The sequence below is a fragment of the Tachypleus tridentatus genome, chromosome 10 (genome assembly GCF_004210375.1).
Source record: "Tachypleus tridentatus isolate NWPU-2018 chromosome 10, ASM421037v1, whole genome shotgun sequence".
In the NCBI taxonomy this organism is placed as follows: Eukaryota; Metazoa; Arthropoda; class Merostomata; order Xiphosura; family Limulidae; genus Tachypleus; species Tachypleus tridentatus.
In genome coordinates, this window is record NC_134834.1 from 141,128,340 (window position 1) to 141,153,293 (window position 24,954).

General features: G+C 32.6%; 1 protein-coding gene across 1 annotated transcript in view; it reads right to left on the bottom strand.

The window, feature by feature from the left end:
- The window catches only part of Elp3 (elongator complex protein 3), a 61,368-nt gene that overhangs the window by 20,902 nt on the left and 15,512 nt on the right, over positions 1–24,954 (bottom strand). The window contains exons 4-8 of the mRNA XM_076464072.1: positions 12,708–12,755; positions 12,188–12,258; positions 11,931–11,994; positions 10,382–10,450; positions 6,594–6,829 (exon numbers count right to left, since the gene is read on the bottom strand). Of these exons, the coding sequence (XP_076320187.1) occupies positions 6,594–6,829; positions 10,382–10,450; positions 11,931–11,994; positions 12,188–12,258; positions 12,708–12,755 (488 nt within the window). The remainder of the gene's footprint in view (positions 1–6,593; positions 6,830–10,381; positions 10,451–11,930; positions 11,995–12,187; positions 12,259–12,707; positions 12,756–24,954) is intronic.

A 24,954-nucleotide genomic window follows, 5' to 3' on the forward strand; every position in this document is an offset into this window, starting at 1 on the left:
AGCAGTGAAAATTTCATGCAATTTGTTGAATCATACCATACCACAGGATCTTAGTAGTAGCAAGAAATTGTTAGGTTGTCCAGAAATAAATACCACATTTGAACTTATAATTTTGGAAAAGTATAAACCAGTGTTGTAAAACATGCTTTAATCAAAGTAAACACTATTTGTTTCAAGACACTTTTGCCAATGTGTAACAATGCTACTTATGTTCCTGCTGTGGAAATCAGAGTTTCTATGGTCAATGATCTTCCTGAAAGCTTCTTCTGCAACTGCCTGATTTTGAAAGCATTTATTGTTCAAACAGTTGTCAAAGTGCTTCAAAAAATGAAAATCTGAAGATTAAGGTGGATGAGATAGAACCTTGATTCCTAATTTATTCAATTTTTGGAGCATCATCCTTAACATGTGGGGACAAGCATTGTCATGAAGAAGAAAAGAGCCCCTTAAACTGACCAAAGCTGATTGTTTCATATCCAACTTTGATGCATTTTGCCCAATTCTTCACAGTATTTGTCTGCTCTGATTGTTTACTATGAATTCAAAAAGTTGTAGTGAATGATGAATGCCGCAGTCCACTATACAGCCACTATGACCTTTCTTTGGTGAAACTTGGACTTTGCAAAATGCTTTGGGGCTGTCTTGTGATTGAGCCATTGTGCAGATCATTTCCAATTATCACACAGAATCCCCTTTTCATAGCATGTCACTATCCATTTAAGAAATGGATTATTTCGGTTTCACAATAGCAGCGCAGAGCAAGTTTCATAATGCCAATTTTGTTGATCTTCAGTCATCTCATGTAGAACCCACTTATTCAAGTTTTTCATCTTTCCAATCACACTCAGGTGGTTAAGCAATGCTTGATTTGCTTGTGCTTAGTTTTTCTGCAAGTTCATGTACTGTTGTGCGAGGATTAGCCTCAACTGCTTCCCTTAATGTGTTTTCATCTAAGGATGGCTTCCTTCCACGACCTTCATCGTCTTCAAGACTTTCATCTCCCTGTTGAAACCCGTATGTTCAGTAACACTTCCATGGCCAAATGCCTGATTGATGTTCTATGTACTTTTGGTAGCTTTTCATCCAAGTTTGAAGTCATAGAGGAAAATGAAATGAAAGTCTTTCTTATCCATGCTGCCTTGAGGGTTGCAAAATTTACTTTGAGTAGAGTTGAAACAGCAGACAATTAAGACAGCTTGTAAGCAACAAAAGTTGGATTAAACCAACCAACCAACAATAAGTTATTCAATATTCAGCTTCTAAATGTCATTGTGAGAATTCTGACATTTATTTCTGGACAACATAATAAAATTTGTGCTCAAAGAACAAACCTGAAGGACTTTGCAAAAGATCCACAGTGACACCAGTACATGAAAGTGAAAATCAGCTCTTACATATGCCAGTTAGAGTGAAGTGCACAATTGCTTTAAAATGGAGAATGTCCTGAAACTCTTCTATGGAGATGAAGCAATTAAAAATAACTTTTTTTTTCTCCCCAATCAATAAATATTTAGGTTATGTCCTAATTTTTAGCACTAGCATAATGGCTCATAGAATGCCTGAGTTTTTGTTTTGTTTTTCAAATACAAACTTTTTGCTCATAGCTCCATCATCCCTTGAGTGATTTGAGATCCAGTTACAGTTTATGACACAGAAGGTCAAACATTTTCGACTGATGTATTTAAAAACATGCAAGGTCTTATAGATTAATTTACTCTAAGCCCACCTAAAGGAATTTAAATTTGAGAGTAAACTGTTAAGAGATCCTGATAAGTAATAAAATCAAATCAGGTATATGCAAGCCCCACACTTAGTATTGCTGTGACACAAAAATATATCTGATAAAAAAGAAAAAAGGTCTCAAGAGTAATTTAATATAATCCTGTCTGAAAGAATTTCTATTGCTGTGACTATATAGAATTATCTCTTGTTTAGAAAATGAACTGAAATAGAAGAAATCAATAATTTGGCTCAATAAATCTTATCTGCAAACCTACCAAAGGCATAGGCCAACTACATTAGCTGGAAGATGTCAATAATTTGGCTCAATAAATCTTATCTGTAAACCTACCAAAGGCATAGGCCAACTACATTAGCTAGCTACAGCTAACATTACTAAATTACAAGTAGTGAGTTGCACAATGCAATGTGCACAATGACTGACTTAGAGGTTATGATCACATGATGTAGTATAGGCCTATTTTACTGTTTATCAGCATTAGCCTACATTAGATATATTGCACAAAATTACAAGTAGCAAAAGTGTTTAGAAATAAAATGCTGACCTGATATCATGGCAATGTGATATTTATCTGTCTGTCTGTCCTTGAAGACTTTCAAAGGGCTGGTGTTCAGAAATTATGTAACTGATTTCTGTCAATCTTGGTGCAGTAGTCAGATATGTTGGGTTGGAGTTCAATTTTATTGATAGAAATTAGATCTTTAAGATCCTTTTCAAAGTTAGACAAAGTAATAAATGGGTATGGATGCATGAACGTTATACATAATTCTTATGTCAAAGGTAGTATGGGGTCGGGATGAGATAAAAGTTAGAAATCTTATAATATAAAGCACCTGTTTTCTTTATGCATAAGCCTGATCCTTATCAAAGCAGAATATTTAAATTAGTATGTAGATATAGATAACTGAAATTTGTTCTTAATTTAAAAGGTCAGAGATCAAATCCAGGTAACCTTTACAATACTTTTCCCTGCGATTTTTGTTTGATCTTTTTCAAAATTAGAAAAAAATAAGTTGAAAAATGTGTACATGATTTTCAGGGTCAGAAGGAGGCAAGAATTAGGAATCTTATTAAAGTTGCAGTGCATTTTACATCAGCATGATACCTCTTTTTTATTTTTCATCTGAAAGCTGATGTACTATTACTTCACAAGTCTGATTTGTTAAAGTTAGTTAATACTTAAATTACTTTGGAAGGATAAGCCAGCTTCTCAAGCCCCCAATGAAAAAAGCATTAATGTCATATTTATTAAATTAATTGGGAAACTCATTTCTATTCTGTTAACATTAATGTGTTCTGCAGTCTTAATGCTCTCTAGTATTTATTTTGGCTTTGCTGTTCTTGAAAATGAGAAATATCCAAGACAAAATGGCCTTACTCTAAAAATGATTAATTTCCTGGCCTGTAGAGAATTTAAAGTGCAATTCAGAAAGCTCACAAAAAAACAAGAAAGTCTGTCAAGATATCAAACCCAACTAGTAATTACTTAAAAGGTACAATTTTCACATTCATATATTGTATTAATTTAGTGAGCCACACTATTGTTTTAAATAAAATTCATAAATGAAATTCCTCAATTAGAATTTTATCAACAGTAGTGGTGAAAATCAAATACACAAAGACAATAAAAGTAAAGGTTCATATCACTAAAACTGTGGTTATTTTCAAATAATTCATCAAATTAAAAATGATGTTTTGTAATAAATATTAAAAATAATTATTTAACAGTTGCTCCCTTCCAAATGCTATGCACTCTAACTTGAACCAACAAAAATTTGAACAGCTTCCCAAATCATCCCTCCAGAACAATCACTTAATTTTTAATGGTCATCTCTATGACAGATAAATCAAGTGTTGTTGGAACCATCATGAGGTCTGACCCTTGCAAATACTTTTCTATGTTATTACAAATGTTGATGATTGGGTAATTGTCTGCTTTATTACAAACTAGTTTTATACAGAAGGTATGTGATGGTACTTTTTACTCTTTCACAACACAGATTACAACAAAAAGTTTTTAAAATATCTAAATTCAAAACATCCTTATATATACTTTACATGTCAAATGGAAGATAAAATAACTAAGCTTTTTTATTTTATAATTTCAAGTAAACAAAATAAGCAATCTCTCTGTCACATCTATTTACCATAAGAAAAATTTAATTGGCTTATAAACTTGTTTTGACAGTTTCATACCAAACTTTTTTAAGCATAAACTTTTTCTAAGTCTTCTAAACAGAACATATAATATCTGTTCTGACTACTTCTGTCTTCACTCAGAAATGTCAAAACATTACAAATTAATGTTTAACCTCTTAATTTTTTACATTCTACCACACAAAAATCTTAAACAGAACCTTTCAAAAAGTCACACATCTCAAAATATCCACTAGTTCTTAACACTCCTTTCATTGGCAAAGAAAGATATATATACTCTAATGTCAAATTCAAAAATTAATCAAAACATGTTACCCACAAATTAAGCTACATTTAATATTCACTCAACATTTAGAACTAAAAATATGTTTAAAACAACAGACACTCCATACTCATACATATTTATCGGTTGTATATAAATATACTTGTGGTAGATGTAAAGTTACCTACGTTGGTAAAACTACATGTAACCTATAAATACGTGCATATGAGCACATAGGAATTTCACCAAGTGCTGTAAGCTAATTAATCCACCCAAGTCTTGTATACAATTTCATAGTGAAAATAATGACCACCCCATACTTCTAGACTCAAGAACCAGAAATTACAAATTCTTAATTCAAGAAAGCCTTTTCATTTTCAATGATCATCCAACATTAAATAACAACATCATTTCCTCCCTGTTGTCATTAATGCAATTTGTTTTGGATCCTCTGTTTTTATTTAATATTTATTATTATTTTAAAAGATAGTATATATATAAGCCTTTCTCTTAACAATATTATTCAATAAACGTGTAAGCAATACATTTTATCGTACATTCCATTATGTTGTTACCATTTACACCTGTTCTTTCTGAATTTTCCAATGAATATGAAAACAAGCTTGATGCTAATGTTGCTTTTTGTAGTTTGAATATTATGAACCAACTTTCTGTTGGAAATATTAAAGCTGATGATGTAATTTAAGGAATTTCCAAAATGTAAACATTAAAAATGTTTTTTGTGTTACCATGTTTTTATACTTGTGATTATCTTTAGGTACACTATTTGATTCACCTCACAAAACTTTCAGTTTTAGCAAGTTGTTTCCATGAACAGAGAAAATGTACAAATTAGGAATAATTTAATTACTCATCAAATATACAGTACAAATATTCTGTTTTTCACTTTTCAGTATGTACATAAATCACTTGTAACTCCCAAAACAATATCAGTTGAAAGTATAAATATTATTGATAAAATTTAACTAAATAACTAAATTAAAAGGTATAGGAAAGAAAATGTTTACATGTGTAATTTGTTTTTAACATAATTAATCAATTCTCAATTTATTAAGAGTTAAGAGTGAATAGCTGTCAAACAATGACAATGTAATTTTCATAGTGGATAGGCTGTAATAAATTAAGTTACAGAATGTTTCTCAAATTAACACCTGTTTTTAATATATGGTAACATTACTGTGCCAAAGTCTTCCTTTGCCTAGCTCACATTTCACATGGATAACAACATAAGATTAATTCAGTATAAACTTATCAAACATCCTCATTATACACAGCACAGTGATCTAGATATTGGACAACACAGTGAATGCTCAAATAACTCAATAAAAAAAAATATTTGTAAACAGTCAATACTTCATCTAAAATATTGGTCATAAATGTTACATACAAAAAAATGGAAAAGTAAAAATTACTGTAAGGAGTTTCATGTGACCAAACCTACCTAAATTAACATTTTTAGAAAGCAACATAATCTAACTTCAATGAAAATTCCAACCCAGATGTTCCTAATTCCTGTCACAAGTTGTAGTAGTTTCATGTGAACTAAATTTGTTACAAGTATTATATAATTATACCTTCCAATAACAGCAAATTTTATCAGAGGAGAGTATGTTATATTTGATAACGGAATTTTAAGTTGCATGAGATATAAACATATTAGACATATCTGATGGGCAGTAAAAACAACCTTTATTTAGATATAATAAAAGAACAGTGTAAGTAACTGAGTGGATGATTGTCTCTACTAGATCAGAGAATAGATTGCCAGACTTCCATCATTCAAGATGAATCTCTGCCAAACTAATCACAATGAAAACGAAGTATAATGTAACTAAGAAAGTGCACCTGACTTCATCATGTAAGCACAGTTTCTTTGTTCTTTATATAGCATCATCTCGTGGCCTTTGCTTTTCACAGCATTAGTCAGCTCTCTCATTTAGACCATGTCAAATTCAGCCAGCAAAGGATACTACAGTGTAATCTTTCTAACTCAGATGTTATATGTTTCTGCAATTTTTGTTTGGGTAGAACAAATGTTATCTATTATTTAAGACAAATATATACAGAAACCATAACAAGATAATATCAATGACTTTCTGGACCATGTGTTTATGCTATAACTCCATACTCATCAACTAAACTGAAAAAACTTAAGTTTTCAAATCAGATATACAGACATATCATATTTTTTGTATCACAAAGTGAAATTTATACAGTAATCTGGTGGTCAATTTTCAATGGTAATTTTGACTGAGTAGATCCAGAGACCTACCCAATTAACATTTATACAGTAATCTTAACTGTTACAAATAGTGATTCCAAATGAAGTAATTAGGAGATTTATTTTAACTAACATTTATGACACTATTCTGATTTATCAGTAATAACAACTAAAGTGATTTTAAGACCTACCTCAAGTGACGTTTCAGACAGTAATCAGGTCTTGTTTCAATGGTAATTCCAATGCATTTTGTCTTGGATCTCTCACTGTACTTCACAGCTTCAGCTACATTGGAACTGCTGTGGCCAGACAAAGCATCATGAAGATTACGAATGAAGTAATCACGGTAATCTTCTGGTAGAGACATGAATGTTCCTCCCATGACTATAAACTCCACTTTGTCAACATTATGACCAAGCTGTTTTAGCTGCAAAGTTAAGGATGATATAAAAAAAATTTATAGAGAGTTTTGCATGTATGAGATAGTAATGAAAAAACAACAACCCATACTCCCAGATAAACCTGGTTGTATTCTTTATATCGAGTTTAACATAACAAAACTTAATTTGTGTTATGTACATTAAATTTTGTATACAGCATAATATTTATGTGACTTTAAAGACTATTCAGCAGCTTTTACACACTGTAGAAAATGTCATAGACTCAAATACCTAAAATTTTAAATAAATGTAATATAATACTTATTTTTCATATTATTTCTATATTTTTGTATATTCTCTATTGAACTGTTAAAAATTATGAAAACTTTTCTATGTCAGAAAAAAAATACAATTGAAATGTTAATCGAATGCAAAAATGATAAAGGAACAAAAAAGGGAGAAATTATAATGAATTTGAAGATCTCATTTTATGTTTTTAAATTTTAAAAAATATGTATTTATTTCTAGTTGTTTTGTTTAATTAAAAACTGGTATTGAATGGTTTTATTTTAGATTATCTGTAAAGTTGCATCCTGAAGAAAGACTTGTGTAGTCATAAAACTGGCAGAATAGGAAAGAGAAAGAAGAGTTCCAGGATTGTAGTGTTTTTTATTTGTATTCAAACTGTATTGTACGTTTTGGTTTTATGTATATTTATAACTAAAAAAAAACTATGACACTAAAAACATATTTCCAGTTTACCTCTGATGAAAAAAGATGCATCTTTTGAAAGTGTTCAAGTTAAAGGGTTTTGTATTTTTGTTAAATTTATTTTTTGTTCTTACAGACTTTGCTAACATCAGAAATATTTTTTTATAATTTTATACTAACTGTTAATCTATAATATCACCATATGAGAAAAAAACTGCCTTAAGAAACTAATGAACATCATAATAATTCTACCAGAAAACAAAAGTTATACTATTAGAATCTTGAAAATAGATTATTCTATGAAACTCAAAAACCTATTTGCAGCGTGCCATAACACAAAGATCATATCCAACCAATTATTAACACAGAAAGAACATGGAACAGAAGTGTTAAACAACAAATGGTACATCACAGCACACCTGCAATATATCTCAATTTCACAAATAAGACTGCAGTATATGTTACATAACGAACTGCAGAGATTCAATTTCACCAGTTAGCTAGATATCTTGTACAAAAATTACCACCATTAACAGATAAACATTATATATTGAGAATTCAGCACAGTTCATAATTATAAAAGCAACCACACACAAAACAATGATCAACATAAATATACTCAACCTCTTCACTAATGCACCAACCCCTAAAAAATACAAATGTTCCATCAATAGTTTGAAAACAATACAGCTGATAACCTTTTGTAACAATATAGCACGCTTCCAATTTCAAATTAAATAACATCAAAGGCTAGAAGACCTAACCATGGTTTCTTCCCTGTCACTAGTAGTCAGTAACCTCTACACAGAACATTTTAAAGTTAATGCTCTCTAAACGTATTGTTCACACCTCAAGACTTTGCTCAGATATACAAAAACAAATTTTAGCTTTTAGTTTAGTCTCTGTCTTCGTGTCTTGCTACTTTTGGTAATACTCAACAATATACTAATTCACTCAGCAACAAAACTATCACAATACTGCTGTAAGGCCAACAATGTTGTTTATGTTGAATGTGTAATTTACATGTTACTTTGTAGTTTATTTTAATTTTCTGTCCATTTAATAACTCCAGTGATATAAAAGCAAACAGTTTAATTCTGAAACTTCTTAATTTAGTGTCAGAAAGTTTCCAATCAATCAATAAAATAACTACAAAAAAATATGGTAACTTGGTTAAGGATGTAAAAGAGCCAAAGTAAAAGGTGTTTATAATACTTGTCGAAATTATGAATGGTTGTGTAAAACAGCAATTCCTGCACCTTGAAATGATACTGTCCATGATATCAAAAATCATTTATTGCATAAAGTTCCCAGGCAGCAATTTATCTATAACTCAACTCTCAGTGTTCCAGTTAATGCTGTAAACTACCCAATTGAATTCCTAAATTTTTTTAACCACCAGGGATGCCAAGTCACATACTGAAACTAAAGGTTGGCTCACCAATAATGTTATTGAAGATCTTGGTCTTCCAAAATTATGTAATGGCACAAGTTCAGTTGTTAAGGCTATTGAAGCAACTGGTCATGCCAAAGGTAAAGATGTCTTCATTCCAAGAATTCCTTTGCTACCAAGTGATTACCCCTTTTGAATTCAGAAGGCTCCTATTCTCAGTTACAATTCTTTTGCAATTTCAATTAATAAGGCAAAAGGCCAAAGTTTAAAGGTTACTGGATTATTCCTAAAGCAGCTTTGCTTTATGCCAAGTCAATTCTATATAGGTTGTTCAAGGGTCGGTGCTTAGAAAAACTTGTATATATTGTCAGAAGAAGGAACAACAGTCAATGTCTATAACGGTTAGTTTCGGTTGTGTAATTTTTGTTTTAAAAACCAAAAGGTTTTGATAATAATTAAGATGTTATGAAAACTGAATTTTTAAAATAAATGTTTTCAAATGTAATTTCACTATATTTTTAAATACCAATATAAAGTAATTTGGACACCTTGCAGAGAACAGGTAATTCATTTGGGTGTGTGTGTGTGTGTGTGTGTGTGTATAATGACAGTTAATTAAGATGCATTAATTAATCTAAACTGTACAAAATTATTTAATAATCTAAAATATATTAAAATATTATATACATATATAAAATAAATTTATCATAAAATTAAATACAATATTCATAAAGTTCCAATTCATGTTTTTAAAATTATCTATGGATAATCTCTTTTCAGTTCTTTATTTTTAAATTTGTTACAGGTTAGAAATACTCAAGTTGAATAAACCTAGTTGATAGCATAAAAGTGCTACCTTCATTTGAGTTAAACAAAAGGTGGCAGATAATGAAAACTCGTACAGAATTACTAGAACATCTTTCTTTATGATCTACAAATGCCCATTAACTCATCTTTAATCTATATTTTATCTAAAGCACCAAAGTTTTACCTTTGGTAAAATTTAGTGAAAACATTCTTTGTTTTGTATCTGCATGAACCACGTTTATGAGTAATACAACAACTATAGAAAAAACAACAATTTGAAATTCATGTTAAACATAGCTACAATACAATACAATACTATGACATAAACAGAACAGTGTTTTTACTTATTCTATGCTAACATTTTGAAAACATTAAATTGGAGCATTCATGCCCTGTAAATAGTTAGTATATCCTGATATAAATTATGCACAATACTTGACCCAATTAGTATAATCACACTAGCAAAAAAATAAATAACTTAAAATAACTTGTAATTATTCATTTCAAGTGATCACATACAAACACTTGCATTGCAACTGACAATGATATGAGTAAAATGTATATATTAAAATAAATTAGCATTAGGTTTACTACTGGACTACATGAAGAAGAATAACCTTAATGTAGAAATTTCAAAGAATAGTAGAATACTTGTAAAGAAACAAAAGAAAAGGAAGTAAAGACAAACCTGTTCCAGTCTATGTTTAGTTTGAAGGTAAGGATTGTATCTTGCTCGAATTGCACGCATTGAAGTTGGCTATAAAATATGCACACACAAACAAAAATAATATCCTATCATCAAATCATCTACTACTAAAACCTCTAGAGAAATGTAAGGTTTTACTTAAAATAAAGTTTTTTTCATCAATGTACAATTCTAGAATCACAGTGATATATTATGGTGTCCAACAATGAAATAAAAAATTCATATATAATCAATCCACTCAGGTTTATATATATATATATATATAAAAAATTTCCAACTATACATTACAAATTATGTTTAATAAGATAAACACACAAATTCTACATTACTAAAAAATTGCAATAATGTACTGAAAACAGATCAACTATAATGATAATTGGCTATTTACTTTTCAAAAACGAAATTCTTTCAAACATGAACACAAAACTGTCTTAAGTAGTGTTGTAGGACTGTACCATGTGCCTGCTAAAAATGTAAAGAGTTTCAAAATTATTGTGCTTTTTAATCTTCTCCATTTGAAAGTATGCATGTGCTCAAGTAACACTAACTTTTATCATTTCAGGGCATGTAAACTGGCAACTATCAATTTTCTTGTAGTGAAGATAGCACATGCTATCCAAGAATAGAAAATCATCTCTCCTTTAGTAAATAAGATAATTGTCAGGTCAGGGAAACTGCACCCTACATTTTAATTCACAATTGAAATAGATCTTGAAAGCGAGGTGAGTTTTGTGTGCAAATATAAAGTCAGGTTTGCCCCCTTTCATTTTTGAAGTGCTTCAAGACTTTGTAACACAGTTATATAGTATAACAGATGGAAAGGATTTTGTTTTTTTTCAGCTTACTTCCTTTTAACTGAAATAATCTTGTATTATGTGAGTAGATTTAGTATTTTAACTTTGTTTATAACTTTTAACTAGTAAATTTAATTGTTTACTTAGACATTAAAGAAAGAAGTATAGGAGTTTGGGTTTTGTCATAACTGTGAATTAAACACTTAGTTTTGTATAAATGATAAGTAACTTTTGCATGTTTATTCTTCACTAGAGGTTAACTTAAATTTTGGATTTAACTTGTAGTAAAGTGATAAGTTTTTAAATAGTCTTCACGTTAATTTTATTTGTTCAATGTACAATGATAAGTGCCTGCCCGTATTTTGTTTTCACATAGTATTTCCAAGATAATCAGTGATGAGTTTTGTTTTTACCACTTGTAAACTGGTGAGAGTTTCAAACTCTGCAATCCAATTTTCTCTGAATCTTCAGCTAGCAGAATCAACTGACTGCTTTGTAAAGAAGTCATTTTAATGGGAATACCATAAAATTTATATCCATCCCAATTATACATGCATATAGAGAGCTCCACATCATAATTCAAGGAAGAATAATGCTAGTAAAACTTCAAATCTAAGGTTTATCAGTTATGAACTTATGCTTTTTGTCAAAGTATATATGGTTAACAAGAAAGGTGTGTCAGATAAAAATAACAATAGACAGGCATTTCAATCTTTTTCATAAATTTTGAAACTTACTTCATAGCCAGTGTATGACTGAGTGGAGTATTCAAAGTCAGAGTCTGGTCCCCCAGGACAATACCTAGAAAAACAAATCCATACAAGTAGTTATCTCCACTTGTTTTCAAAAAGTTGTTTTATATGACATAATGTAAAGTATATTACTATCCCATATATCTCATTCATACCAGTGAAAACAACTTTTCTTAATATTTTTCTATTAATCAGATGCTAATGGAAGCAGTAAAGAAATGGAAAAAAAAAAATCAACTTACACACAAATATTGCCAGTCATATTAATGTGGGGACAACGATGTGGCTTACACATTACAGCAACAACAGCAATCTGAACACATTAAATATATGTGTTTTAAATATATTTCATTTGGGATAAAAAATTTCAAAATCAATGTAAGCAACATATTTACTTGAAAAGCACATTTTATTAATAAACACAATAAGTTGGCAAAAAAACAATTTATAAGCATAATGAAGTGATTTATTCTTGTGGGAACAAACATGTTTCCACATATCACTGTTCTGTCAAACCATGTAGCATGTTCCTCCAAATATAAATCACTTCATTATGCTCATAAATGAATGCTTACCATTTTATTATTAAGACACTATGTTTATAAATCAATTTTTACCATTTTATTACTAAAAAACATGTTTGAAAATGCAAATCCTGTACATAGTAGTCACCTTTTTTTAATCCTGATAAATTTAACTTACAATTATATTGAGTATAATAAGACAAAATCATACTGAAGAAACATATACAGACAGACATACCCCACTGGCAGTTCTAATTGGTTTAGCTCTCAACTTTGGCAAAAGAACCTGTATACAAAATGAAATAAAAAACAAAAAAGTGCATATCACATTTATGCATTTACACACACAAATATCTCTATACAAGTAAAATCAAAGTTTACCTTAATAGCAAACTTTAGGTAAATTGGTAAGAAAATTCAAGAATAAATCTAGTACATAATTACAAAATCTTCATAATAATGTATATGGAAGGACAAGTTTAGTAATTTGTGTTGATGGAAACTAAAAAAAATATCATGAAGTGTGAAGAAGCAAACATTTAATATTTGAGAAAAACAGAAGAAAGCCAGTCATACTATTAAATTAACAGTTGTAAAGTAATGAGAATATTACATTATACTTCTTAAAACAACTTATTTCATAAGCTCTACCTAACCTTGAGTAATAGGTTAGTGCTATAACCTGAAATATTTTTATGTGAAAAAAATTTTTTCATCGCATAATCCAACTTATATGCAAACTCACAAAAAATTAAGAATGATGCAGTTTGTTTAAATATTTATATTTTTAGGTTATAATTTTTTTTTTCTAATTTAGCATGTTTTTTGCAGAGGATTATACTAACTTACCTAAGATTTGCAAGTTTATTCACCAATGATTTATTATGTAATAGACCTTTATGGTAAATAACAAATTCTAAAAAGGAAAAAGGTTAGTTTTGATTAATTTTGAGATAATACTGGTTTATGAATTTGTTTTTCTGGTATTGACTTTTTCAAAGAGTATTGAAGCTGTTAGAAACCCATTAACTGAAACTGAAGTTTGCAGAGATGTCACACTCTTACAGATGGCTGCATCAAGACTGAGATGACACAAATCACAGGGTGTAAAATTCGTGGTCAGTAGGTTAAGATGCAGAAACCAGATCACATCAGGAAGCCAGAACTGGGTCAGAGTAAGGCTACAGGTACGATAGAAAACTGAATATCTGGAATATAGCCCTTAAAAACTTACCAACACTCCCAAGGAATGAGATTTGGTAAGCAACTGGAGATGTGTGCATATCATGTTCAATAGTCAGCAGAAGGCTCAAAAAGGCTGGAGTCAGGCTCAAGAAACAAGTTATAGCTCTAAGGCACAAAACAACCCACCTAGTGCTTGCTCAGAAACATGTAACCTGAACTCTTCAGCAATGGATCTGCTTACAGATGAGATCAGTATTTGTGTACATTACAGTTTGAAAATATGAGAGATATTTGGCCTGTAATAATGTTTACCATGATGTTTTTTTATTTGGAAATGGCTCAATAATGATCTGGAATGGCATCTGCATTCAGAAGCATAGAGATCTCTGTGTGATGGATGGAGGATTCCTGACAGCAAAACATTTCACAGATAAGATCTTACTACCCATTCTTCTCATCTTTCTTGGTGCTGTTGAATTTCTGTATCCTACCACCAGAATTTTGCAAAACATTTTTCATGATCAAGGAACAGGTATATTGGACTGATCTGCCAAGACAATGGACCTAAATTCAATTGAGTATGTATGAGACTTGCTTTGGAAAGCATTCATAGATTAACAGCATCTTCCTATGATTGTCCAAGAGCACAGAGCTGCTCTCATCCAGGACTGGGCTGCCAAAATGTCATCAACACTACAAGGAACAGATGCAGAGAATTCATAGGCAATAAAGAAGGCTCTACCAGCTACTAAACACTCATTCAGTGAATTGTTCATCTTAGTAAATTATTTGTTCTTTGAAATGTGTGAAGTCAAATATTGACACATTACAGTAATTTGGCTTTTTTGTTTTGATTCATAAATGATTTTTTTTGCTTGCTTTATATTGTTTACCTTTAATATTTGTAATAAACAAATTAATATTAAAAACCAGTACTTTTTCTTCAAGCTTTGAAACACAAATTAAAACCTCATTATCCTTTAATTTTTGAAACTTTCATATCCTAATGCAATATTGTTGTTTTTTCACATGAGAAAAGGTTCCATGGGCAATGCATTTAGTATCTACATATCTAGTTTACATAAAAATTTCTGACCATTCACAAGCACAATACTGCCATGCACAGATTTTTGGATTGAGAGATATAAAAAGTCTTTCCAAAGAGAAGTATTCATACATCTTTTTTGGTAAGAAAAATGAAAAAAAAAACTGAATCACAGCAATCTCATTTCACTACATAATTATCAAGTCTGATTTTGCTACTCTGTTCTAATTAAATATAATCATAGAAGTTGACACCCACACAACGGATGCACTGTGGAAACATGTTAAGATATGCGATGTAAAACTGATCTTGGAATCTACCTTTTGCAGCTTTCGTTACTATGGAAATTGTATTGATGAGCAATAATACATAATGTTATCCAACAAACCGAGCATGTCCAACAATACAGAAAGTAGTTTCAAAGGGCAGGATGGGATCAGAAACATTGTTCTTTTAAAGTTTGATAAATTTCAGTTTAATCCTGATTTTCTTGTTAATGCTTTACAATTTTTTTTACAAGGAATAACTTCTGTGGAAAGAATATTAAGTAAACATAATGAATGAAACTAAACTTAAAGAAAATATAGTGAAAATAATTTTGCAGTTATACATAATATTTTAAATACTTTTTAACATTATACGTATCTCAGTGCTGTTTGAAATAGTAATCATCTCATTAACAAAATGTTTCCAAAGACTTGTTGATATAACTGTACCACAAATTAAACCAATATCATTAATTGCAAATATATATGCAAGAGCACCAATCATTACATTTTTCATCATGAATGAAATATATTTATTTTGATTACGTTATACACAACTAATAAAGAAGACATGCTACAATCAGTGACAAAAAGTAGCTCACTGAAAACATAACACAAATGGAATTTTAAACATAAATTTCAGTTCAATAAAGTTAATAGAAATAAAAGGCAGGCATTTATATTTTGTCCAGACAGGTCATCATTAGGTACAAAAATATTTCTGCAAGTACAAATAAGATGATAGTAATTTTATTGTTTGGCTATTTTGTATTAGAGAAATTCTTGAGGATCATGATTCAACTTTTTTTTTCACTTTAAACAATATTATTCATGAAATTAAAAAAACAGAAGCTACAATGAAAAACAAGAAAAAACTCCCTATTTTCTTCATTATTTATCAACATCACATAAGATGTATCAAAATATCTAAAGATTACAAATTAATGTGGGGTTCAAATGCAGGAGTTAAAGTCACAAAAAGTATCTGAGTACAAGAAAAAAATGATACAGTATTAAAATATGATTAACAGATGAATTTGGACTATCTACAACGTGTTTTCATGAATATGACTTCATTTTCATTACATCCTTTAATAATTCACATTAGTAATTTGTTCTTTGCTTATTCTTCTCACACTTTTGAAGCTAACAGGTGGAGGATCTAGTATCAATCTGTGTTCTTATCTCTTATCAAGAACATAGAGAAGTCTGTTTCTCTCAAAATATATTCATTTTGATTTAACCTTTATGGTTTTTCTTGACCTTAGCAAGGTGTCATAGTGAGTATCCAATACTATACCAAGACACATGGAAGAATCATGCAACTAAAACAATCTGCTGCAAGGTATAGTACATTATTAAAAGGAGTGATAGTTTAGTGTTTTTCCACCTTCTGTAGCTTGGACTATGGTAACCCAAACTATCAGATATTATCAGTTAAAATGCTCTGATTGCTCCTTACTTTACAAACCAAATTTCAAGGCAATCCATTAAGAAATGCATGAGATATAAAATCTCCAATTTCAATTGAAATTTTTTCTTTGCACCCAAAGTATGGAAACTTAGCTCTCATGGATTGTTTTTTCAAATTTATTACACTGATAGGTCTTTACAACTTACAATTTGGTGCCAAATTTCATTTAAGTGTAGGCCACATGTACGAGGTTATTCTACAAAAACAACTCAAATTAGATCAAACTTGTTGCAACACCTTTGCAAAAAGTACTATGAGCTATCAGTCTGAAAATTTTACAACAGCTTCATATAACAGTAAAAGTGGGGCTTTTCTCGTCATTTGTGTTAAAAACAGCTGATTTAGAAAAGTAAAACTATAATGTGAAAGGCATGCACATTCACAAGTATTGGTTAGGACAAGAAAACTATATTAGCAGTTTCTTGCCCAAGAGTCATACATGTGGATGGTTATTATTCATTACAAACTTTTAAATACAAATATACTAAATTTTATGAAAATCTCCAAATATTAGCTTACACAATTAGTAGACATAATGATGCTTGATACAATTGAACTGAGTGTATTGGGGTCAAGACAAAAAGTTGTTAATCTAGATTCCATAACATTACTATAAAGTAAATTACTAACCCTGTTTTAAAGAGGAAAACTACCATCATATATTTTAAAGAAACTGGTTGGTACTGTAGAGTAAACACCTGTTCCAAATGATAGAGCTAGAATCCTAAATCTAACATGGATTACTATAGTGTCATTTTCTTACATGCTGTGGTGTTTTTTTTGTGTGTACTTACAAAAAAAGCATGATATCTAATCAAAAACACCTTAGGTGTTAGCTGGTTTGCATATTTTGTTCAGCTTGGGGCATCACCCACCTAACTAATGAATGAATATTTACTGTAAACGTCTTAGTGTTGTAAGCTTAGCCACTACTTTATCCATCAAATTTGACTTATTTTTTTAACTTTCACACTAAATCCTTTTTTAACTGCACATTTTTTCCACACCTAAATGTTTTTAATAAGATCAATATGTTGCTCACTGACAACACTTTAGCAGCAGTTGCTTTTCTTATATCTTACATGTATGCAATTGAACCACATCTAGATAGTTTGCAATCTGTGAATGCTTATGTTAATCTAATTCTGTGTATGGGTTCCTTTCAAAGTAAGCATTCATGCAAGACTGCTGGTCAGGTAGCAGTGCAATAACAACACACATACATCTGTACCTTAAGAAATTATAGTAATGCACTGTGCACAGCTACCTCTACAACTTATCATTACAATGACGGCTTCTTCATGAGTTAATAGCAAGTCTTCCCTTGTGATGACATATCCAAGATGAACTTCCAGAGTATTATTTGAGTCAGTGACAGAATCTGTGATTGCATGTCGTGGTTTTCAGGTGCCTTTTCAGGTGATAGCAAATTATGTAAATACATAGAATTTTATTGTTAGTACACTGAGTACAAGTTATTGACATGGAAGCATGGAAATGGAATGTTTATAATTATTTTTTTGTTTCCACTTTCTAGACCACCATATTAGACAAAGATACAATATAAACTGTATATATGAAATTATGATATTCAAAAATCTAGATATAGAAACAAATTTTATATCTTATGGAAACAAAGGCAGACATCTTGAGCATCTCAAAATACTCAAGAATGCTAACATGACCTTATCCAGATTTCTATTCAGGACATCCTAACTGTATAAAAAACAAAAATATTTGAGGGATGCTAATTCAAGGTTAAGATCTAAACTGGGACTTCACAACTGGTTTACAAATATATTCTCTAAGTGCAATTAAATTTAAACATTACATAATATGTAAGAACTGAAGTGAGCTGAACATTTTAAGTAAGGATGAATACTCAGATGACACAAACCCACTAACTGCAGCTGCTCTAAATGTGCACAGAATTTTTTCAAGCCATACACTGTATAGGGTACACTCATATTCACTGATTTAACAATGGTTATTAATTAAGAAAATGCACAATATGGCTACTTCTTTCAGAGGAAATTGCATATCTTTGACCTTTGTAAAAGCTAAAAAGATTCAGAGAAAGTATACAATCTCTTTGAGGCTCCTGTATCACACTTGATTGTTTGGTTGGTTGTTTTCATATTTTAGGGCACAAAGCAACTAGGCTACCTGCACCAAACATCCAGTAACAAGTTCAAAATTAAAGTAAAATTAGCAAAATTCATAAAAGGAAATTAAGGTAAAACAAAACAAAGTTTATTTTTGAAATTAAAAAAAAACATAAGTAGCATTAAATCCAATTTATACATCTAGTCTACAGTGGTAAGAGAAAAACTACAGAAATACAAGTTGTAAAGGACTTTCTATAGCATAACTGTAATTATCATAACTCACCAGGATGACTAACAGGTAAGTTAAAAAACCACCGTTAGTCACTTAGTGTTGGCATTTCCAGTCCTGATTCCAAGTTATTTGATGTTATGGCCATCTTCAGATAGTAATGTAATAAAAGTTTTAAAAACTTGTAGCAAAATTTTAATTATAACTTGCCAGGATGACTAACAGGTAGTTCAAAAAGCAGCTTTTGTCACCTGAAGTTGGCCTTTCCAGTCCTGGTTTTGAGTTATTTGGCATTACAGCCATTTTCTAATTCCAAATCGAACTAGATGTACTTTGATTCTTAAAAGGGAATCACATTAAAAAAGGTCTAATGTATAAAATAAAAAACTTAAATAGCATTAGAAAGATTAATGGCCTTTAAAAAACTAAAAACATATCTAAGGTGGACAGTGTCACCATCACCTGTAACACTGTCTAACATCATGGATAAACCTTGGGACAGAATGTGCTTAAAATGGTGCCATCATTCAAAGTCATATGGATGGCAAGACAGTAAAATGTAGTTTATTGTGACCTGAATGTTACACAGACAACACATTGGTGCATTAGTCCCAGATAAATGAAAGTAATGAGTTACAAAACTGTGACCAGTCCATAGTCTAGTTAGAACAACTTCCTCTTTCTGATCCTTAGGGAAGCAAGACGGCCAAAGTCCAATGGAAGGTTTTATTAGGAAAAGTTTGCTTTCATGTTGCTCACTCCAAGTCGTGGCAGATCGTCTGTTCTGAAAATGTATGGCTCACTGAGGAAGGAAAAAAATCCCAGGTGGGATGCTTTGGAGAGGAATGAAGTTTCGAAGCATATAGAAAAGAAAACTGCAAACGATGGAGGTGCAAAGAAGGTTCACGAGACTGTGTATAAACTCTTAACTGAGGAAGTGCAGAAAGCCTCAGTGCAGAGCCAAAGTCCTTGATGATGAATGGGGTCCAGCATCTTTAAGGCTGAGGTCCTGGCATAGCCATAGACCAGTGATCCATAGTCGAGTTTCGGTCAAATAAGAGCACATTATATCTGCAGCACAGAACATTGATCTGCTCTCAAAATGTTGAAAGGACACGAAGGTTGTTCAGTGCTCTTGTATATTTGACATGTAGCTGATTGATGTGTGGTACAAAGGTCAGCTTATGGTCAAAAATAAGCCCCAAGCACTTTGTTTCAGGGACCAGGCAGCACAACTTCATCAATACAGAGTTCAGGATCAGGGTGAATACCCCATTGACAGCAAAAGTACATGCAAACGGTTTTAGAGAGAGAGAAATTAAAGCTGTTTGCTGTGGTCCACTTCAGTAAACAATTGAAGGTAGTCTGTAGCTGCTGCTCAATATACCTCATGTTTGACGACTAACGTGAGATGTGCAAGTCATTGACATACAGTAAGAGGGAATTGTTCAGTGATGGCACTAATCTTTATATTGAAAAGTGTGACACTCAAAACACAGCTCTGAAGGACTCCAAGTTCCTGTAGAAAAGAATGGGAAAGTGTCAAACCTATACAAACTTGGAATCACCTGTCCATTAAAACATTTTTAATAAAAATGGGCAAATGGCTACATAACCCATATATATAGAGGTCTCACAAAATGCAATACCTCCATGTTGTATCATAAGCCTTTTAAATGTCAAAGAATATTGATAAAAGATGTTGTTTTCTGAGAAAGGCTTCTGTGATTTACTTTTCAAGTTGAATCAGGTGGTCCCATGGTGGAGTGCTGTTGTTGGAACCCACACTGGGTGGGTGAGAGGAGGTTTATTGATTCCAAGAACCAAACAACATAAGCATTAACCATCCTCTTTAAATTCTTACAAAGACAGCTCATCAAAGCAACTAGACAGTGGTTTGAAGGAATCTTGAGCTCCTTCCCAGACTTAAAAAAAAGGTAGGAAAATAGCCTGGCACCAGACATCAGGAAAAACATTCTCCTGCCAGATCCAGTTAAAAACAATCAGAAGAATACAAAGAGAAGCAGGTGATAGATGGTGCAGAATTTCTAAGTGTACATCATCATGTCTGCCAATGCACTGCCAGACCAATGAAGGGTCAGTTTGAGCTCCACCAGTGTAAAGGGATGATTGTAGTCATAGAGACAATAAGCTTGAAAGAAAAGAGGTGATTGCTTTGCCCAAGTCTTGACAGCTAAGAAGGTGAAAGAAGCAGAAGTGCTAAATATCCTGCAAAAGCTTTCACCTGGAGTAACGGCAATGCTCCAGGTATCAACTACTTCCTGGCCATCAGAGAGCAAGATAGAGAGGTGAACAGAATTATATTGCCCACTGACCTTTTGAATCCTGTCTCATATGACTTTTGAATTCATGGTAGAAGATATGTTGGTTATGAACTTAATCCAAAAGTCCTTCTGGCTCTGATGTCTCACCCATCGAGCATGTGCATGGGCCTGCTGGAAAGCGATGCAGTGCAAGAGTGTGTAATACCTACAAAAAGTGTCCCAAGCCCATTTTTAAGCATTCCGTGTCATTTGGTAGGCAGGATTCCACCATGGACCAGGATATCTTGGAAAACGTGTTGGGGTTTTAGAAAGAAATTGAGCAGCTGCCTGTATAATACAGTCAGTTACTGCTGCCACACAGTCATCTATTGATGGCTTAGAGACAATGGCAGGATCAAGTTCTGCAAAAGCAGTGAAAAAGGGCCAGTTTGCTTGATCCAGCTTCCACAGGAACAAGTGGGTTGGGTGGCAGCGACCACAACCAGTCTCTCTCAAAATTACAGGAAAATGATCACTGCCTCGTGGATTATTGTCAACCATCCATGAAAAGTGAGAGAATAGAGAAATGAAGCAAACTGTGAAATCAATAGCAGTAAAGGACTGACTAGGTGCATGAAAATAAGTATAAGAACCACTGTTGAAAAGAGAAAGGTTGTGATCAGAGAGCATACGCTCTACAGAGCAACCCCTCATATCAATATCAGCACTTTCCCAGAGGAGATGATGTCTATTAAAGTCTCCCAGAATTAAAAAGGGAGATGGCAACTTTTCAATGAGAGCATCAAGGTCTGATTGATCACAGGTCTCTCCAGACAACAGGTAGAGTGAAGAAGCAGTGATGGTACAACCCACGGAAACACAGATGAATACGGCCTCCAAGGGTGTGTTGAGTGGCAAAGCCAGGGTGGGCACATGTTGATCGACCAATAGTGTCGCCCCCCCATGCACTTGTCCATTGCCCAGCCTGTCATTTCTGTACAAAGAAAACTGCTGAAAGAAAACTATATCGGCAGGTTTCAGAAATGTTTCCTGTAAGGAAAGACATACAGGATGGAAGAAAGCAATCAATGCTTTAATGTCATCCAGATTAGAATGTAAATCTCGACAGTTCCATTGTATCACGGTGGCCATATTTATTTATGTGAAGGAGAATTGGGTGGAGAGCCCTTCTGTTTATGACCACATCTTTTTTCTTTGCTGTCTTTATTCGAGGGAGATCAACCTCCATGAATCCTGCCCTGGGTTGAATGGGCAGGTCTTTGTTGTTGGAAGAAGATCCTAGCAACTGAAGATGTGAATGAATAATTGTGTTGCATCTTGGGGTGGGAGAAGAAAATGTACCCAATGAAATGCTTGTATCCAGAACCAAAGGAAGTGGATCTTGGGATTTGCTGGAATGTATGTTAGGGACAGAGATAGGTGTTAAAATTGATTCATTAACTTTTTAACCATGGAGATCAAAAGACTTTTCATTTGATTTGAGAACAATTCTGTTGGAGGCACAGAGAGATCCATCTACACTACCACTGGAGTAGTGGAATGAAGTGCAGCAGCATACATCCAAGATGAAATGGTGAACAGCAACTCTTGAGCCTAAGAGTAAGTAATGTTTCAAATAGTTTTTAAATGCCACACTTCTTTTTCTTCCAATCATTTGGGGCAAGAACAAAAGTAGGATGGGTGAGAGCCATTGCAATTGATGCAGTGAAGGTCCACTTCACACTCATAGGCATCGTGGTCCTTGCCACCATAACGAGCACACTTCAAGGAACCACGACATGACTTCTTCATGTGACTGAACCACTGACACTGGAAAAATCTGAAAGAGTTTGGAATGTATGGCCATACCCTGCAATTAAGATAATCTACCTTGATGGTGGAAAGTGGATGTGGTGATGTAAATGTCAAAATGAGGACACTGATCGGCTCATAATTCCATCTTTGCGAGTGGAGATATGCCACATTGCATTAACTCCTTGGGTGGAGAAACCAACGAGAATCTCTGGCATGGGATGTCCTACAAATCTCTCTCAACAATAACTCCTCATGATGAATTCATAGTAGAATGAGCTGTAACCTCAACAGGTATATCCCCAATTGCCTTTGAATGCGAGAAGAGTTCACTATGTCCAGATGTGGATGTTTTTACCAGTATATCACCACAGCAAAGCTTCTTTACTGACTTTGGAGAGCTAACAAGTCTTTCTAGTACCTTCTGAATGAAAAAGGGAGACACCTGACCTAAAGGTTTGTCTGAAAGAGAATGTAGTATAAAAAAAATGAGGTACAACAGGTGTTACAGATGTTTAAAATTGCTGCTCAGAATCTTGTTTAACTATGGACTGTTTTTTCACTATTTTATTTTAGTTTTTATTTGGAGAATCTATCATAAAGGAATATTTTGGTCCCTACTCACCCCATCCACCATGGAGCCCTATGAAAGGATGCACTACAATGCCACATAAGGACACTGCGGCAACAACAGGGTTTCGTGAGCACCATACCTAAACACCAGAATCAGATACAATGTTCACAACACCTGCTGAGAACATCCGACACTGGTAGTTGGTTGACCCTAGTGCAAGTGGACCAGTCGATTGATGAAAGGGGGCCCTCCCAAGCTGCCCATCTACAGGAATTCAAGGCCAAAGTGGTGTATTAGGGTTGAACCTCTCAGCCACCAGGATCCTTTCCTCCCCTTCTTGGGTCACCACATATGGTTCTGTTCTTTCAAGTTACCTTCCCTGGGAGGTCCCCTCACCATGTACAGGAATCCACACTGAGGAGGTATTGCACTCAAAATGCTTTAAATTAAATGTTTTGCAAGTTATTTTAATACGGTTGTACTCCTTTGTATTTATTATCTTGAAAAGGGAGAAGACACATACAATTCAGCTAAGAATGAGAAAAATCTCTGCAATGATTTTCAGTAGTGTTTATTCTCCAAAAAACTGTTGTACAACAGGAGCAGTGGATAAGAAGTAAGAAGGTGTTAGCAGTCAAACTGATAAACTGTGCAGAAATGGAAAAGCAGTTAAAACATATCTCAAGAAGGATGGTATGGGTATCGAAATGTTGTTCTCTACTTTATTTTAATAAAATTTTTAATTCCCATACTAGCCATCTTGAGATACATTTTTACTTCAAATGGGTTTTTTTTTGTCATTTGTTTAAAGAAGCTGATATCTAAAGCTTAATCTTCATAAGATTTAGAGCCAAGAAATAACTCTACACACAGAAATTTATCTTGTTTAATACAATGAATATGATGACAAAGGTTCAAACAGAGGAAGAGGAAGAGCACAAGGGACAGCAAAACTAACAGAAAGTACATAAGATTGGTACACAGAAGCAAATCTGATGAACCAAAAAGTAGAAGACAAAACTGGCCTATAACCCACAAAAAAGGAAACTGACAGATCCCAGTCATAAAGCCAAGTGAAAAATGTCAATAATGAAGAAATGGTAGGAAGGGAAGGATTATAACCTAGATGTATATACCAACAGCATTAAGTATACCACCTACATTGGTAAATGTACAAATAAAAGACCAAACTGGATGGAAAACCAAATACACTAAATATCTGAAAGTCCCAACCTCCACATGAGGGACAAAACAAAATCCATATGTGAAGATGAAGTGCATGCATGGATGGATGATGCACACTAAAGTATGGGATAAGACACAAAAAATTGTTACAGAAATGAAAACCTCATTAGAACTGACCAATATAGTATCACCACCAGAATTTGACATAAAGTGGTCTGAATTGATAGGGCATGAGGAAAAAATGAAGAGAAGGATATGTATTGAGATAATGACCTGTCCAATCCCAAATGAGAGCATTCACTATTCTCACCAACAGTGGAGGAACAGTAGACTAAACACAAGA